Source organism: Melanerpes formicivorus, unplaced genomic scaffold (genome assembly GCF_026170545.1).
Source record: "Melanerpes formicivorus ecotype bairdi unplaced genomic scaffold, bMelFor1.0.p_v2 SCAF_123, whole genome shotgun sequence".
In the NCBI taxonomy this organism is placed as follows: Eukaryota; Metazoa; Chordata; class Aves; order Piciformes; family Picidae; genus Melanerpes; species Melanerpes formicivorus.
This window is the reverse complement of record NW_027142475.1, coordinates 213,385-229,666: the sequence shown is the minus strand read 5'-3', so window position 1 is coordinate 229,666 and position 16,282 is coordinate 213,385. Positions and strand designations below refer to the sequence as shown.

The 16,282-nt window shown below is 55.0% G+C and overlaps 4 protein-coding genes across 5 annotated transcripts; 2 read left to right on the top strand and 2 right to left on the bottom strand.

Moving 5' to 3' along the window:
• The first annotated feature begins 394 nt into the window (after positions 1-394).
• SLC37A4 (solute carrier family 37 member 4) lies at positions 395-6,645 on the top strand. Of its 2 annotated transcripts, XM_068167854.1 has the most exons (9): positions 395-653; positions 737-969; positions 1,746-1,989; positions 3,210-3,368; positions 3,724-3,809; positions 4,277-4,390; positions 4,665-4,730; positions 5,762-5,900; positions 6,185-6,645. In XM_068167854.1, the coding sequence occupies exons 1-9, from the start codon at positions 506-508 to the stop codon at positions 6,349-6,351; spliced, it is 1,356 nt and encodes a 451-aa protein (XP_068023955.1). In that variant the 5' UTR covers positions 395-505; the 3' UTR covers positions 6,352-6,645. The 2 variants fall into 2 exon arrangements, with proteins under 2 accessions (XP_068023955.1, XP_068023956.1); XM_068167855.1 differs by lacking the exon at positions 4,665-4,730 and having other exon boundaries at positions 397-653.
• A 1,243-nt stretch (positions 6,646-7,888) lies between these two features.
• On the bottom strand, positions 7,889-9,630 carry TRAPPC4 (trafficking protein particle complex subunit 4). The gene is made up of 5 exons (XM_068167857.1): positions 9,414-9,630; positions 9,162-9,336; positions 8,979-9,082; positions 8,758-8,884; positions 7,889-8,362 (listed from the first exon to the last, which is right to left on the bottom strand). The coding sequence occupies exons 1-5, from the start codon at positions 9,586-9,588 to the stop codon at positions 8,284-8,286; spliced, it is 660 nt and encodes a 219-aa protein (XP_068023958.1). The 5' UTR covers positions 9,589-9,630; the 3' UTR covers positions 7,889-8,283.
• RPS25 (ribosomal protein S25) lies at positions 9,621-11,295 on the top strand. Its single transcript, XM_068167858.1, has 5 exons — positions 9,621-9,728; positions 9,853-9,948; positions 10,467-10,650; positions 10,826-10,924; positions 11,222-11,295. Exons 1-4 carry the CDS (start codon positions 9,726-9,728, stop codon positions 10,918-10,920), a joined length of 378 nt encoding a protein of 125 aa, XP_068023959.1. The 5' UTR covers positions 9,621-9,725; the 3' UTR covers positions 10,921-10,924; positions 11,222-11,295.
• Positions 11,296-12,258: 963 nt separating this feature from the next.
• Positions 12,259-15,834, bottom strand: CENATAC (centrosomal AT-AC splicing factor). Its single transcript, XM_068167856.1, has 9 exons — positions 15,499-15,834; positions 15,207-15,372; positions 15,075-15,137; positions 14,858-14,922; positions 14,385-14,490; positions 14,029-14,059; positions 13,552-13,635; positions 13,315-13,447; positions 12,259-12,716 (listed from the first exon to the last, which is right to left on the bottom strand). The coding sequence occupies exons 1-9, from the start codon at positions 15,801-15,803 to the stop codon at positions 12,671-12,673; spliced, it is 999 nt and encodes a 332-aa protein (XP_068023957.1). The 5' UTR covers positions 15,804-15,834; the 3' UTR covers positions 12,259-12,670.
• Positions 15,835-16,282: the final 448 nt, after the last annotated feature.

The window sequence follows — 16,282 nt, the reverse complement described above, 5'->3', positions numbered from 1 at the left end:
CAGCGCTGGGGCAGGGCGGCAGCAGAACCGTCCCCGTGTGCCCGCCCGGGCCTCGCCCGGCCCCTCCCTGGCCTTGGCGCATGCGCCTCTGGGCGCGGTCATGCTGCTGCCGCACACGGCGGGGCCCGAGCGAGCCCCGCGGACACCTTTGAATGTGCATCTCACTTTGTTCTCCATTTCGGCCTCTTTGACCAAAAATAAACGTTACGCTTCCCGACGGCGGCCTGAACGCGGTCCCTTTCTTCCGGGCGGCGCGGACCCGGCGGGCGCGGGGCGGGCCTGCGGTGGGCAGGTGCCCAATGGGGGCGGGAGGGCGGGGGCGCGGGGGGGCAGCGTCCAATGGGGGGGGCGGGACGGCACTTCCGGGCGGGGCGGGGTTGCGGGAGGAGCCGTTGTCGCGCGCCGGTCCCTCCCTCGCGCGGCCCCTCGGGTCGTCGCCGTCCGCCGCCGGCAGCGCCGCCCGTCCTGTTCCCGTTCTCGCCTGGCCCCGGACGAGCGCGGCGGGATGGCGGCCGGCGGGTACGGCCGGTACCGGGCCGTGATCTTCGCAGCCATGTTCGTCGGGTACACGCTGTACTACTTCAACCGCAAAACCTTCTCGTTTGTCATGCCCTCCGTCATGGCCGAGGTGCCGCTGGGGAAGGACGAGCTGGGTGAGTGCCGGTCCCCACGTCCTCCAGCCGCTGCCCTGCCCATTCGGGGTCGGCGTTAACGGACGGGCTCTGCCCTGCCACAGGTCTCATCACCAGCAGCCAGTCCGCGGCGTATGCCCTTAGCAAGTTCGTCAGCGGCGTCCTCTCCGACCAGATGAGCGCCCGCTGGCTCTTCTCCTCTGGCCTGCTGATGGTGGGCCTGGTCAACGTGGTCTTCTCCTGGAGCTCCACCGTCACGGCCTTCGCGGGGCTCTGGTTCCTCAACGGCTTGGCCCAGGGGCTGGGTTGGCCACCCTGCGGGAAGATCCTACGAAAGGTAAGGTTGCCCCGCGAAAGGCAGCAGAAGTTCCTCACTCGGAGCTTGTCCTGGCAGCGGGTTTGTGCAGAGCACACTGCAGGAATTTGCACCAGTTCCTGCCTCCTTCAAGCCGGGAAGGTCAAAGCCATGAGCTGTGCTTCAGCGTGCAGAGCAAGTTTCCGTGCATAAGGTTCTGCTTGTTCTAGCAAAGATTCCAAAAGTCTGTTGGCACTTCTGTGTTTGTGCTCAGTTTGCTGAGTGACATCTCTTGGTAGCAGACCTGCTCCACTATAAGGCAAAATGTGGACCTCTGTGAATGTCTCAGTTGTTTTCCTGCCAACAACCACCTGAGGTGTTCTGGCTCAGAGTGCTTCTTGCCATGCAGAGCCAATCGTGCCTGATACCGCAAGTCCTGAAGTTACCCTGTGCCTGTGTGCCCCTTTGCAGTCCTGTGCCAGCAGACCTGTCCAGGAGGACCTGTTCCTAGTGAAGGACTACACAGAACTGCATGCTCAAATTTGCCTCTCCCAGCCCACGTCTCAGTTTCATGGTCTGTAAATGGAAATAACTCAGAGCTGGCTCATGGTGGGAGCACCTGTCAGGCCCCTGTGGCTGGCATTTAAGTAGCACTTGGAGTTCCCTGGGTGACTGAGGGAGCGAGGAGTTGACGCTCCCTTGACCTGGTTTTGTAGGTGTGGATCTGAATAGCCCCAAGCCTGTAGCATGGGCCTTGGAGTCAGCATTTTCATATGCAGCACCACCTCTCTCATGCCGTTTTTCTTACTGTTGCACAGTGGTTTGAGCCTTCCCAGTTTGGGACTTGGTGGGCAATCCTGTCTACAAGCATGAACTTGGCTGGAGGCCTGGGCCCCATCCTTGCCGCTCTCGTGTCTCTGCACTACGACTGGCGCATGACTTTGTCCTTCTCTGGCTTCATCTGCGTGGTTGTCTCTTTTGTCTGCCTTGTCCTGATTAAAAATGAGCCATCAGATGTTGGGCTACCCAACATTGAGCAAGCAGCCAAGAAAGGGAAGAAAGGTGAGCATGAGACTTCTCTGTAAGTGAGCAGCCATGGGAGGTGTGGGGCCTTCTGGTGGTGTTCTGGCACAGATGTGTCTCTCTCAGCGTCCTGAGATCTCCTTCCTTCCCACTGCCCAAAGCTTTTATTCTGGTAACTGTGGAGCTGTTGTGCTGAAGTTGTAAATGGTACAAACCACATTCCAGTGCCATTTTGCAGGATGGGAACAGCCTACAGTCTCCTGAAGCTCTTAGGGCAAAGTGCAGCAGAGAGGAGCAGGAGTCTGACCACCAATTAGCCCTGCTCCTGCCAGCACGTTGCTGAGATGCTTGTGGCTGCCTGCTCCATCTCCCCATCAGTGTAGTGTCTTCCTACTAATAGTGCCCAAGTTTTCTTGGGGCTTTGTTTGCTCATTTTGAGCAAGTCTCTTCAGAAGTACTGGAGAGAGGAAAAGCATAACAGTAGGGAATGCTTCCTTAGGACTGACCTCCTTCTCCAGGGTGGCAGAGGACAGGCAGTTCTCCCCTCACCCCACCATGGATTCTCTTGGGTTCTCTTGACCCTTGGTTGACGGTGGACTCTGCTCACTGTTTTCTGTCCTGACCTAGGACATCTGGTTAATAAATGTTTGTGTAGACCTCCAAGTTTGGTGCTTCTCTGAAAGCAGAACAGGTAGGGGGGGAATTGCAACACAGGTTTGCTGTAGGACTTTAAAGGCCGGTTTGCATCGCTGTCCCTCAATGCCTGCACTGCCAGGCTTGGCCTCTTTGTGTCAAACCCCAGCACTACTTCTGCAAAGTGGTTACTGGGCAGGCTGAGCTTGTAGGTGTTCCTGGAAGACTGATGCAGAAGTCAAGGTAGCACCTGAAAGTTGGTGTCTTTGGGTCTTTCTCAGGCACAGCTCAAACCCAGTAGCACAGACTCTGGAGAAGCAGATGATTCTCTCAAAGCTTTTGTGAAGGGTTTGTTGGCAGCCACAATGTGGAACATTACTGGGAGTAGTGTTTGGATTTTCTTTTGAAATCTTGGATGCACCTCGAAGAAATTGCCAGAAAGGATTCAGAAATTACAGCAAACCCAGAAGGAGGGGGAGGGAAAGCCACTCACCAGCAGCAGCTGTGAATATCTCCTTGTGTAAAGATGTCCCTGATCATGGATCCCGTCTGTAGTGCCACTGAGTCTGTGTGCTTCAGTAGCTGTCTTCAAGTGGTAGTAAGGATCCTCCTGATCTTCCCTACAGGTTCCTCCAGTGACAATAGCACTTTGACAGAGCTGCTGCTCTCACCATACCTCTGGGTGCTCTCAACAGGCTACCTGGTCGTTTTTGGAGTGAAAACCTGCTGTACTGACTGGGGACAGCTCTTCCTGATCCAGGAGAGAGGACAATCTGTGCTTGTGGGTAAGATGCAAAGTGGCATTTTTCAGCTTTGTGGCTGCAACCCAGAGGTCAGATGGGTGCAGGAAAAGGATACAGGCACCTCCATCTGAGGAACTTGTCTGCTTGCCTCCTACCTCCTAACAGTTATTGAAATAACTCAGTGATGGATTTGCTGGGTGTACTGATTGTCTCAGTGCATAGGGGCCCTGCTGGGACTGGCAGATGGGCACTCCTGTGCAAGAGCAAGCTGCTCTTCACCAGAGCTGCTCTGAGCCTCCTGTGGGCTCACAGCAGTTGAGCTTGGTCTAAAGCATGCAGCAGCTTTGCCACCGTGACTAAACCTGATGGGCTGCCCCTTGCTTTGCCTATGTTCTAGGTAGTTCCTACATGAGTGCCTTGGAGATAGGGGGTCTGGTGGGGAGCATTGCTGCTGGATACTTCTCCGACAGAGCAGTAGCGAGAGTGAGTACTCTGGGCCCTCAGGGGTGCTGGGCTGTCAGCACAGTGTCAGTCTGAGCTGCTTCCTCAGTGACGTTTCAGAGATGGATTCCATCCCCCAGCACTCCAGTGCTGGCATTAGCAGCGGAGCAGAATGCTCCCCTGGGTTTTGTTGTGCTGGGGCAACTGAACCCAGCTGTGCTGTGCATGTGAGAACAGCCACCAAATGCCCTGGAAGGTGCTGGGAGACGCCTCCTGCAGTGTCAGCGTGCACTGCACATGTCAGGGCTGAGGTGTTTGTGTAATTTGTTGGCTTTGCTGTGCTCTCCAGATTTTCCTGTTGAAAGAGATCTGGTGGCTGACAGCTGTCTTCTGGCTGATTAAAGCCCTGTGTTCAGATGCAGCAGTGTGCTGACTGGGCTGGCTGGACAGCATCGAGTGGAAGGAGTCCTTTCAGCTCCTGACCCTGTGCTCTGCCTCCTGCATCCCAGGTGGGTCTGTCCAGCCATGGGAGCCCCCGGCACACGCTGCTGCTCTCCATGATGGCCGGGATGTGCCTGTCCATGTTTCTCTTCCGGGTGACAGTCACGGGCGAGTCTCCCAAGGTAAGCCCTGCTCAAGCAGCTGTGGGGGTAGCCCTTTGCCAGTGAGGAGTCTGACGGCAGGGACTGTGGCTCTTCCCTTCACCCTTCCCTTGGTGTTTTCTTTGCACTACAGAGAAGCAGGCTGACTTACTCTGGTTGGGGCTGCTGCTGCTGCCTCTGCTGGTTCGGGTACCCTGAGTTAACCAGCTGTGGGGCAGATATGATTTGCTTCGGCCCTTATGAGTGCTGAGCAAATGGAACTTCTCCTTTTCCTCTTTTTTCCTTTCTTCTTCAGGAACATCACTTCTGGACTGTAGCCTTGCAACCTCTAGCTGATCTTACAGGCCTAAAAGAACATGAGGTTTCTGCCTTGCATTTTTTCTCCCTCTGCCTGTTTCTGCTTTCCTGATCTGCCTTTTTCCTATCCCGGGAGGTTGGTTAGCACTACAGAACTTAGAACCAGGGCATTGAGAAGAGATTACTGTAAGTTCTATTAAAACAAACCTTTTCTTATCATGATTTGATTACACTGACTTAAAGAAGTCTGAATGTAACACATTTAAGTTCTTACATAGAAGGTTCTGGGGACATGTGTTCATCAGGTAGAATGTACCCAGTTAAGAGGTCTTACGAGCAAGGTCAGGAAGAATGACTCTGCTCCTGCAGGTGCCTTCCTGATTAATTCTGGCAAGTGTTTCCCTGGCTCTTTTTTCCTGATTCCTCTCTGGAAAATCAGACAGCACTAGCTTCCTCCTGGGCATCTTGAAATGGCATCTGTATCTCTAAGAGTGTGCTGTAATCTCCAGACAGCCAAGTTACTTAACCTGTGTTGCCCTTTTGCAAGTGACTGATAAATTCTGAGCCAGGTGGCTTTCCTAGACCATGAGCTAACACTGAAGTTCAAACTGTTGCATGGGTTTGGGTCTATTTCTGCATTTGCTTAGTAACACAGAGGTTGTCAGACAGTGACTTCTCACAAGTAAAGATGCTCTGAGCAGTCACACCTAAAATGAGAACAGCTTTTAGTCAGTGTCTGGAGGATGTGTTTTAAAAGCAGCTCAAAGCACAGCTTTCTCCTCTCATTTCACTACCTTTGATGTCCTGGTTCTGTCTTGTGAAGCAGCCTACGTCATGTGTGCACAGCACAGGAGCAGAACCAGTGGAGAGAGGAGAGCTCACGACGGCCAGCAGGGCAGTGTGGTGCTGGTGCAGCTGGGCTGTGCATACGTAGGGTCTGCTGCAGGGGTGAGCTCTGCCTGCAGGCCGGGAGCTGGTGTCAGCCCAAAAATGTCAGAACAGCCTTGTCCTGCGCATGGGATCTGAAATGTGTCAGCAGCTGATGACAGACAGTGGTGAGATGCACAGAGCCTGTTGCTGATTTTGTTTTGACAGCTGTGGATCCTGACCCTGGGAGCTGTGTTTGGGTTCTCCTCATATGGGCCAATTGCCCTGTTCGGGGTCATAGCCAACGAGAGCGCCCCTGCCAACCTGTGCGGCACGTCCCACGCCATAGTGGGCCTCATGGCCAACGGTGAGTGGTGGTCATTGCTCCAGGAAACAAACAAAACCCGGGTGTGCTCTGTAGGAAGGGTGGTTTAGGCCACGAGTGCCAGGCTGCTGACCATGGGAAGCCAGCAAAGATGCAGAGATAGTAGAGCTGGAAGCCTGAGGGGTGCTCCCTGATGCTCCTGACAGGTTTTTGTCTTGTGCCTCAAATTCAAACCGAGCCTGAGGAATTTTTATATCTGCAAACCCGAGACAGATACAATTGAAATGCTCAAGCACTGCCCCTTGTCTGTTTCTCTTTCCTCACAGTGGGGGGTTTTCTGGCTGGACTGCCCTTCAGTACCATCGCTAAGCACTACAGCTGGGCCACAGCCTTCTGGGTAGCCGAGATCACCTGCATGGGCAGCACCCTGGCTTTCTTCTTGCTGCGGAACATCCGCACCAGGATGGGCTCCCTTCCCAAGAAGGCTGACTGAGGACAAGCTGCTGGAGGAAATGGATGCTCCCTTGCCGATCTGAATAACACTAGATTCTGTTTACCTGGCCCAGGACTGAGTTTACCCGTTGCTGCAACCTAGATAACAATGTCCCAGTTTCTCATCCACTGTCATGTGCCTGAGGGCACAAGGTTCCTGCTGCTGATTACTTCCCTCCAGATGTGATAATGCTGCTAGTTTACATTTGTGGTGATTTTACTGCACCTCCTCCTCACAGCACTGTGAGAGCAGCTTTGCAGCCCAGGCTTCTCCACTAAAGCACTCTGAAATGTCTGGCTTCAGGTGCTGCCACATTTAGTTTTGTCCTCACTGTTCATCTTGGCCCTTAGCTGTCAATTCTGCCTTGTTGCCCAGGGCACTGAAGTGAGCCTTGGCCATATTTGTTCACCCTGCATCTCTGTTTGCTGGGCATGACCTCCCTGCGTGCTCTGGGTCCCGTGGCAGCAACAGAGCAGTGAGCGATGGTGGAGCCGCTGGTGGTGGCAGTGGTGGGGACCGCTCGGCCTCATGGCTGATTTGAGAGCAGCATGATTTGAGCATTACCTGGGGTTAGCTGCTGGGAGCAAGGGAAGTGTTTTGCCCTGGGTGAGCAGCACAGCAGCAGGGTGCTCAGGCACGGTTCCAAGGAATTCTTGGCGTGCAGGGAAGCTCCTGCTGAAGGGATCCTGCCCACTGCTGTTTCTTGCAGTGTTAATGATTTGCCAGGGAGGCAGCTGCTGCCAGGCAGTGCTTAGCAAGCACTCTGCAAGTCATGCAGGAAAACTGACCCCCAGCAGGTATTGCAACAGTAGCTACTGCCAGGCACCAGCTGCTGCAGATGGGCTTTCTGGAAACCTCTATTTCTAGCACGGGCTTGCATGTTTTTCAGTACAATCTAGGTTGTTTTGGGTCAAGAGCTGCATCTCGCAGCTGTGGGCGTGGGCTACCTTGGGGCTGAGCAGAGCTCCCACCAACAGCCTGGCACAGTCAGGCCCAGAGCTTGTCACAAAGAACAGACTCAGGTTTTTAACTGGAATTTCACTGAAAATTCCTGGTTTTTCCCCTGGAAAGATTTACTGCTTTAGGGTCCTTGAAGAGGCAAGTTGCACTCACAAAGGAACTGCACACAGGCTGAACAGCTTGGCTGCAAGAGTAGGTAGCTAGCCTTGATTAAAACAATGAATTACATCTTGTACTCAATTGTTTATGATCTGTGCAACAAAAGCAGGGCAGTGGCACACAGGCACTGGTGGTTTTACAGAGAGTGGTGCAAGCAGAAGCACCCAAAGCCACTTCATGGTCTTCATCACCTGCTTCATCTGACTTCAGGGCCTTGACAGTCTGCCTCTAAATAAGGAAAGCTGTATTCTAAGCTACATTCCTCACTAAGACATGCCAGCAAGAAGCACGATACTTTGCTGGTGACCAGATACTAATCAATTATAAGCAGCAATCAGCTATTTTCATCACACCCACTTACCCCCCCTGAGGCACCACTGGCACAGACTCTGCCAACAGAAAACAAGCAGCCATCCACTTCTTTAACCAGCTTTACTACCTTTACACAGAAACCCTCTGCAAAACCTTAAGTTAGAGCTATACAGGAAAAATACAAATGTACAATTATGAAACAAACCAAAGCAGGGGCTGTGGGCAGGCCACGGCCCCATCCTTGGCTTGCTTTCCTGGCTTGGGGGAGTGGAGCCACAACAGCAGAGTAAACCACTGTGAGCCAGTGGAAACAGTAGTAATGAGTCTGTTTAAGGTAAACTTCGGAGCAAAGGGGATTAAAATGGTATCTTGGGAGGTAAGGAAGCAAATTGTGGGGAGCTGTGGTCTCTGCTGTGGTGAGGAGCTCTCTGGGAGTGGCCCAGACAGGGAAGAGGCCCTGCTCTTAGGAAAAAGGAGCCTGAGCAACAGACAAAGCTTTCCCTACGATCCTGGTCCGAAGGGTCCAGCTTTCTCTGCCACCTCCAGTGCAAGTTTCAAGTTCTGATCAAACAACTCACATCTGAAACAGAAAAGCAGAAGGTGATGATGACTTATGGGACAGATGAAGGATAACAGGAACTCCACACCCTTTGGATTTGAAGCCTTTAAGGAGAGATGCTGTAAGTAAGTAGTGAGACAGGGAGACAAGCTGTCAAGCTTTGGCTTGGCAGTTAATTAAGGTTAAAGTTTCTTGTGTGGGCTACACTTTAATGACGGGGGGCGGTATTGTACCAAGGAAGAGCACATCCCCAGCAGAACAGGTCGGTGTCACCCTGGCAGTAATGTGCTGTGTCTTCCCCTTTCCCTCATCCTCTGGCTGCTTTGTTGCTTCACTCAAAGGCTTTCAGCGTTTGCTACTGCACAGGTAGTGGCACTGATCTGTTGCTGTGTTACTAAAGGTAGACTTTTCTTTACCTGATGGGCATCTCCAGGGAGTAGAAAGGATTCTTCAGAGCGAAGTCAGAGTAAATCTCATAGATCTTGCGCAGAAGGGAGTCAATCCCCGCCTGCCTCGGGTCAGCAAGAACCACGAATTTGATCCCTGGAGCCACAGTGACACAGGCATGAGGAAGGCCGAGCTCCGTGGCAGCCCTGGTGCAGCAGACCGGTGCCGGTTGCCTGGAACTGGGCAGTACCTGTCAGCGTCTGGAAGCAGTGCAGCTTGAAGGTGTCGGTTTCCAGCATTTCGATCCCAGAGCTCCCAACCTCGGGGGACAGCTGTGACCCGATAGCGAAGAGCCTGCGGGGAAAGGGCCCTGAGCACTCCCGCTGCCCCTGCCCACGCCACCCCTGTCCCGTCGCGTCCCGCCCCATCTCACGAGTGAAACATGGAGGCCAGCATGAGCTTCTCGTTGGAGGAGAGGCGGTGGCGGCCGAAGCGGATGGACACCGGGTAGTTGGCGGGGTTGCTCAGGAACTCCAGCACGTCCTTCCCGTCCGCCGTAAAGCGCCCGTTGACCTCGGCGCCGTTGATGGCCAGCACGGCATGGCCCACTGCAGGGACAAGCGCGGATCAGTCACTCAACCCAGCCCGCCCGGTGCCGCCAGGCCCTCCCCTCCCGTCGCCGCACCGCGGATTCCATCGCGTTGTCCGAAAGCGACGACAACACGCTCGTCGTGTGGGCGCAGGACGAGGTCGAGCGGGAAGCTGAAGGTCTTCTCGGTGTCGGCACGGGGCGCGTAATGGTCCAGCTGGTAGATGAGGCCGCCCGCCTTGTTCACCACGTAGACGCTGAAGATCGCCATGGCGCCGCCCGCCCTGCCCCGGAAGTGACGTCACGTCCTGCCCCGGAAGCCGGCTCGGAACGCGGGGCCTCCCCACGCCTCGCGCCAGGCGCTTCCTTTCTCGGCCGACATCTTGCGAGAGCAGCTGCCGCCGCGCTATGGTGAGCGGGGAACGGCCCAGCCACCGCCGTGGGGCGGGCGGGCGGCATCCCCTGAGGGTGAGGGGCCTTGAGGGGCTGTCCTCGCTCCATCCCGCTGACCGTTCTGTCCTTCTCCCCCTCGCAGCCGCCTAAAGACGACAAGAAGAAGAAGGATGCGGGCAAGTCCGCCAAAAAGGACAAGGATCCGGTGAACAAATCTGGTGGAAAGGCCAAGAAGAAGGTAAGAGTCGGCGGTGCCGGTGCTGGCGCCGCGCCTGCCGAGATGGCCTTACTGGGGGCAGGCCCCGAGCCGCAGCCCTCTCGGAGCCAGCTGCGAAAAGCCGGGGAGGCGGCGGGCGGTCGGGCTCAGACGCTGAGCGTAGCGAAGAGGCGCGGGGGCCTGGTGGCTCGGAGGAGACTGCTGGGGCTCCCCAGGCCTTCCACGTGTGCGGCCTGGCCAGAGCTTAAGAGAGGGAGTGTGGGTGCTTCCACACTGCGATGCTATTGGGCCCCTCGTGTTAGAGGAGCTCGCTCTTTGTCTGTTGTGGTGGCTTGAAATCTGAGTAACAAACGGCTTTGGTCCTTTCCTCGGCGCCGCGGTTGGTATTGCAAACACACCACGTGTGTCTCTAGGCCTTTAGTCCAGGGTGTGATCCATTCGATGGTGCAGTTCTCAAGGCATTCTGAAGCTCGGTGGTTTGTAATTGCTCAGAAGATTACTATGGGATGTTTTAATTTTTTTCCCCTCTTTTCAAGTAGAAGTGGTCCAAAGGCAAAGTGAGAGACAAGCTGAACAATCTTGTCCTGTTTGACAAGGCCACCTATGACAAACTGTGCAAAGAAGTGCCCAACTATAAGCTCATCACACCTGCAGTTGTCTCAGAGAGACTGAAGATTAGGGGTTCCCTGGCTAGGGCAGCCCTCCAGGAGCTGCTCAGCAAAGGTGAGCACTGCCACACCTGAGCAGGAGCCTCGTACCAGCGTCCGGGGTCCTGGGTACCCTGCGTCTGCCTGGGGTCCTGGGTACCCTGCGTCTGCCTGGGCTGCTGCTCACGGAGGCCGACAGGCCTTGGTGTCCTGCAGTACCTCGGTGGTCAGAACGCTGCCTTTGTCCCCAGGGTTGATCAAGCTGGTGTCCAAGCACCGAGCCCAAGTGATCTACACCAGGAACACGAAAGGCGGCGACGCGCCCGCGGCAGGGGAGGACGCCTAGGGAGGTGAGGCTGGGATGGGCTTGCTGCTCCCTGCGGGAGACGCCGCTCGTGCCCTGGCCGCCTTCCTGGCTGCCATCGCTGGAAACGTTGGCTTTCCAGAATTAAAGAGCAGTTCTACCTTGTTCTTGTGGCCCTGTTGGCTGAGGAAGGCCTTGTGTGCTCTGCTGCCTCTGGGCTGCTGGGTGCATGGGCACGTCCTTCCTGACAAGGTGTTCTAGTTGGAGCAGAACCTTCTGAGTGTTGGCTTTGTGCTGCCTTGCTTTGACCTGGTTGCCTGATCTGGGACTTCTTGCTTTGCAGGTTCTCCAGCGACCTCACCAAAAATGTGTCATGTGTAGGTGCACAATAAAACTATTGAAGTAATTTTTCAAGAATGGATTTGTTTCATTCCTGAGGTGTGGTTGGTGGGGGGTTCTGGTACGGGGCCTAGCCGTGTCCCTCCACGAGCCAGTTTGTGCCTACTGATAGTGTTGGGAATGCATTGCAAACATGCAGAAGGGGAGGGAGCTTTGGCATCCCTGTGTAATAAACTGATGACAAAGTCATGGCCAGTCAAACTTCTATTGAGGGTAAGTGAGCAGAAGCAGCGCTGGGCAGCCGGGGAGTCTCCTGCTCTGCCAGCGGCTCGCGACTGCCAACTCGGTCTTGTCCCTGCATAGCCTTTGGGTTGTGCTCTGAGATGTTTCCAGCTCCGCCTTCTTCTCAGGTCCTTCCGCCAGTGCACATGCCTGCAGGGTAGGGCAGGGGTCATCATTTGAGTCGGAGGTCTCTCCCATGAAGGTTTCTAGGTCTTCCTCATTTGTCCTTTTCTTGACCTTTAGTTGTGCACATGTGCAAATTCCCGCCCCCCAGACCAGTTCTTGTTGCTACGCCATTTACCCATAGTGCCTTGCAAAACAACATTGTGGTCTTCAGCATTGTTCCATTGTATATTCACCTATCAACTGACAACTTTTAACCTTCTTATTGTTCTATGTAATCTAACAAATAAATGATTGATTTGTCTCAACTATTACAACCAACTATGGCACCTGCAGCAGGCAGCAGCGTGAAGCCACGCTCCGCTTCAGGAGGAGGAAAACCGAAGCCCACTTCCTGCATTGTACACAGGGGAAACTCCCTCTAAAGAAGCCTCGTCCACTGATCTCCATAAGGCAGGAGCATCTGTCTGGAGTGGGGATGCACAGGTAAGGACTTTAAGTAAGGCTCCAGGTTTAAATTATTAGAATTACGTACAGCAAAGTTAAGGTGCCTTTGTTTTTTTTTTGTAATGAGGACTAATGAGTCCTTTAGGTAAGGCAGAACAAGTGAGAGTAACACAATGGACACATCAGACAATTCCAGTTACTATTTTTCTGCAAAAACGAAAGTTTATTACTCAAAAATGTGTTTCTTTACTGGAGTGGCAGGACATGCAGCAGTGCTGGGTAAGCCAGGCTTTCTGGGGAGACGGCAGGGACAGGAAGGCTTCTCTGCAGCCAGGGTCCACCTTTAGGTAGCCAAAGACCTCAGAACTCAATACCCAGCTCCTGCAGATCTGTCAGAAGGAGTGGATCTGCAACACTCCTTGGCCCAGCAGCTTTCAGTAAGGGTGCTCCATTTGGTATCTCCTGTGGTCACTGCTCCCTAGGGGACCAAACGCTTCCAGGTTGATGTAATAACAGTGCTGAACCTGACAGCACCTGCAGCTACCTCCAGTCCACATTCCACACAAGTCAGAGCTTGTTTTCTTCAGTGCTCTACTTCTGCTCACCTTTTCCTCTTCTTTTCCTTTGATTCAGTTCTAAACTGATGTCTGTAAGGGAGTGTGAAAGTCAGCACAGCTCAGCCTTTAGGAAGAGGTCACAAGCACCGCCTCAACACGCAGGACTGCTGTGCACAGTGGCTCAGAATGGAAGCTCTCGCTGTCCTTGGTGCCTCGGTGAGCTGCAGCAGTCTCTCCAGCTAACTGGCAGACTTCTACCACATTCAGAGGAGCCAGCAGACAGGTGTGCAAGGTAAGCTAGCCTCAACAAGGCATGCTTGGCCTCTGCAGCCATCGCCATGCTTCACCTCGCAAGCCACATGTGCCCTGCTCCCGGGCAGAAACGGTGGTCTGCTGGGTTGAGGAGGTGGCCTAACTCCTGTGTGTCATAGAATCACTAAAGACTTCTAAGGTCAGTCCACCAGCGCCCCCACATCCTTTTCTACCAAGCTGCTTTCCAGCTACTCTGCCCCAAGCCTGTAGTGTTGCTTGGGGTTGTGACCCACATGGCACTTATTCCATTGACCTCAGCCCATTGATTGGACCTTACACTTGCTGTCACCACACAGGCTGCCCCACAAGGAGCTCACATGGAAGGAGGTCACATACCCTCCCCATGGCACCTGTCCATGCTTGCCCCAAAGCTCACCTGGACTGCCATCTTCTGCCATGATTCCAAACACGCCCAAAAGAGGGGAGCCAGCTGTCGCCAGTCTGAGAGGTATGGTCAAAGTTGGCGCCCACACGCTCTGCTGGGAGCTTTCTCAGTCTCTGCTTCTCCTCTAAAAAAAAATATTGGCTTGGTGAAAGGTTTTCAGTTAATTTCCTTTTGACTCTTTAGTGTGGCAAAGTGAAGGAAAGGTTGCCAGGTGTACAACCCACTCACTTTGTTTGAGAAACTCCTCATATGAAGGTCCAACCTGTTGCTGACTGCCATCCTCTTCCTCAGTTAGCCATGGAGGTTTTGCTCCTAGAAGTCATGGGGAAAATACATTTAGCCACTGAACTTATCCTGAGCTAGAGACAGGGAAAAGCCTCTCCTCTTCCCCACCCTGTCCCTGCAGCTCACACTGCCAAGTCAGCACAGCAGGAAAAAAACCTCTTTTGGCTTTGTAAGAAAAACCAGCTGCTTTCCTTGGTTAGGGCCCTGGCAGACCACACCCCACCCAGGCACCAGCACCAAAGCATTCACGCTACAGGAGCCTTTTCTTCCCTAGTATGTCAGGTACTGGGCTAAGAGGGAGCACCTCCTGGTTATTGTTGCTGCACTTCAGAACTGCTTTCAGTTTTCCCTGTTATATTTGCAAGCCAAGAGTTTCCTGTAGGGTAGCACCTCAAGGAGGCAGGAAGCTGGCATCATTACCTGTGTGAACGTTTCCTTTCCCTTCTGTCTCCTGGTAATGGAAACAAAATGCTAGTGAGAAATGGATACTTGCAAGAGTATCTCTAAGCAGAAGAGTATTGTGTATTCCCTTCCAGAACTGAGTTCTGTTGCAGAAAGAGGGAGGCACTGTTCTACATTCTTTAAGGAGCCATTGCTTTGGGGGCACATTAAAGAACATTTGCTTAACAGAATGCAAGGTAACCCTGGGTGACTGAAGCACCCAGCTGGCTGCTCACCTGAACCTGCAGAGGTGCCCATTATAATGATGGAAATTGCAGCCCTTTTTGCTTTATGATTTGCTACCCATAGCTTGCAGTTAAATTTGTCTCCTCTACCTGGTGGCCAATGAAGGTCAAAGCTTGGCCTGGTTCCATCCAGTTTAGGTCAGGTCCTGTCTGCATCCCACTGAGGTCAGGCTGCTGTGTGTCGTGAGAGGAGTTCCTGGAACACAGAGGCCATCTGAGATGTGAGTGATGGCCAAAGCCAGTGTGGCAGCAGCTCTGCAGAGCAGAGTTTGTGTTTGTGTCTGGAGAGATTTGCAGTAAGAAGGAAAAGGAGAAATGTTCTTGGAGCATGATGACGTTACACGTGTATGTCACTGCTGTGCTCCCTCTTTAAGGCTGCTGGTGCTTGCCTACAGAGGTGTGGATGGGGGAAATCTTTCCATGGTGCTCACTATAGATGGAAGGATTTGAACAAGTGCAAGGTCCTGGTGGGGACAGCACTGGCTCTGGCAGCAGCACCTAAGAGCTGCTGTGGCTGTGTGTTTTGAGCTGGTGAGTGGCAACAGAAGGAAAAGGCTTCTCACCTCTGGGGTCCAGCTGTGGGGCTGCAGATGGAAGGTCCTGTGCAAAGCTCTGTCTCTGTTTGAAGCTAAGCATGATTCAGGAAAAAGGGACAGGATTTCTGGTATTGAGCAGAACCTCCCCCAACCCCTCCCGAGGGCACCCGCTGCCGGTGGGGGTGTGTGGCCCCTTCCCCAGTCCATGCTGGGGCACAGCGAGGGCAGGATACAGCTCACCGACCTGGAGGGCGGCCCGCACTGTCTCCTGCTGCCGGCGCTCGGCTTCCCGGATGCCGGCCGCTATCTGGGGGGAGAGGAACGGGTAAGGCCGGGCTGGCGCTGCGGTGCCGGGCCGGTGCAGGGCCGGGAGTACCTGCTGGATGTGCTCCTCTTCGCGCCGCTGGTGCGCGGCCACCACCCGTTCCAGCACCCTCTCGAAGCGCTCGTACTCCTCGGCTGGCACCAGGAAGCGCTCCCGCAGCGCCGCCTCCGCCCGGTTCTCCCGCCAGAACCGGACCGTCTCCCGGCGGTGCTCGGACCTGCGGACACCCGACAGCAACAGGCACGTCTCGCTGGTCCCTTCCCCGCTCACCCACGCGGAGAGGCGCTGGAAGGAGCCCTGCCTGCGGCAGCACCGTCCCGCCGGTCCCGTCACGGTGACCTACCCGGCGAGGTGCTGGAGGAGCCCAGCCTGCGGCAGCGCCAGCCCGTCCCGCCGCCCGTCCCGCCGCACGCCGCGATCGCAGCACAGGCACCAGACGCGCCGGTCGTGCACGGCCGGGTCGTAGCGCTGCACCGCGGCACTGCCGTCGCCATCTTCAGCCGCGGCCGCCGCCGCCCGCGCCGCCGCCACCTCCTCTTGCAGGCGGGCCAGGGCCTCCTGCAGCCGCCGCCGGTGCCCCGCGCTGTAAAGGTGCCGGCGGCCGGTGAAGGAGGTGCGGCGGCAGAGCCCGCAGTAGTGCGCCGCCATGGCGCTGCGGGGGGCGCTGCCGGCCCCGCCCCGGCGTGGCGGAGGAGCTGCGGAGCGGCCTCCAGCCGGGGCACAGCGCAGGCGTGCTGGAGCCGTCCGGACACCGTGCCGGTGCAGCCCTCCTTCCGCTGCAGGATGGCCGGAGCCGAGCGTCGTAGGCAAGCTGGTGCCTGGTTCTGTAGGGCCAACTGGCATTCCTCCCGGTGCCCATCGCTTGGTGCCAAGCGGCAACGTGAGTGTGGCCAGCATCGTCCTCCCCTGGCCCATCCGAAACTTTGTTTCCTTTCAGACATTTTTGATTTGTTGTGAACGCTCCCCGGGAACATCAGAGAGCCTCAAGAGGCACCGAGCTTTCCACCTCACTGCCCACGAACGCAGCCTGTCTGGGAGCCTTGTTGTGATATTTTTGCCTTCCTGCCCATCTACGGCTCTACCAAAATCTTTAGTGTGTGAGGGGTTTTGTCCGTTTTGTGAGAGCA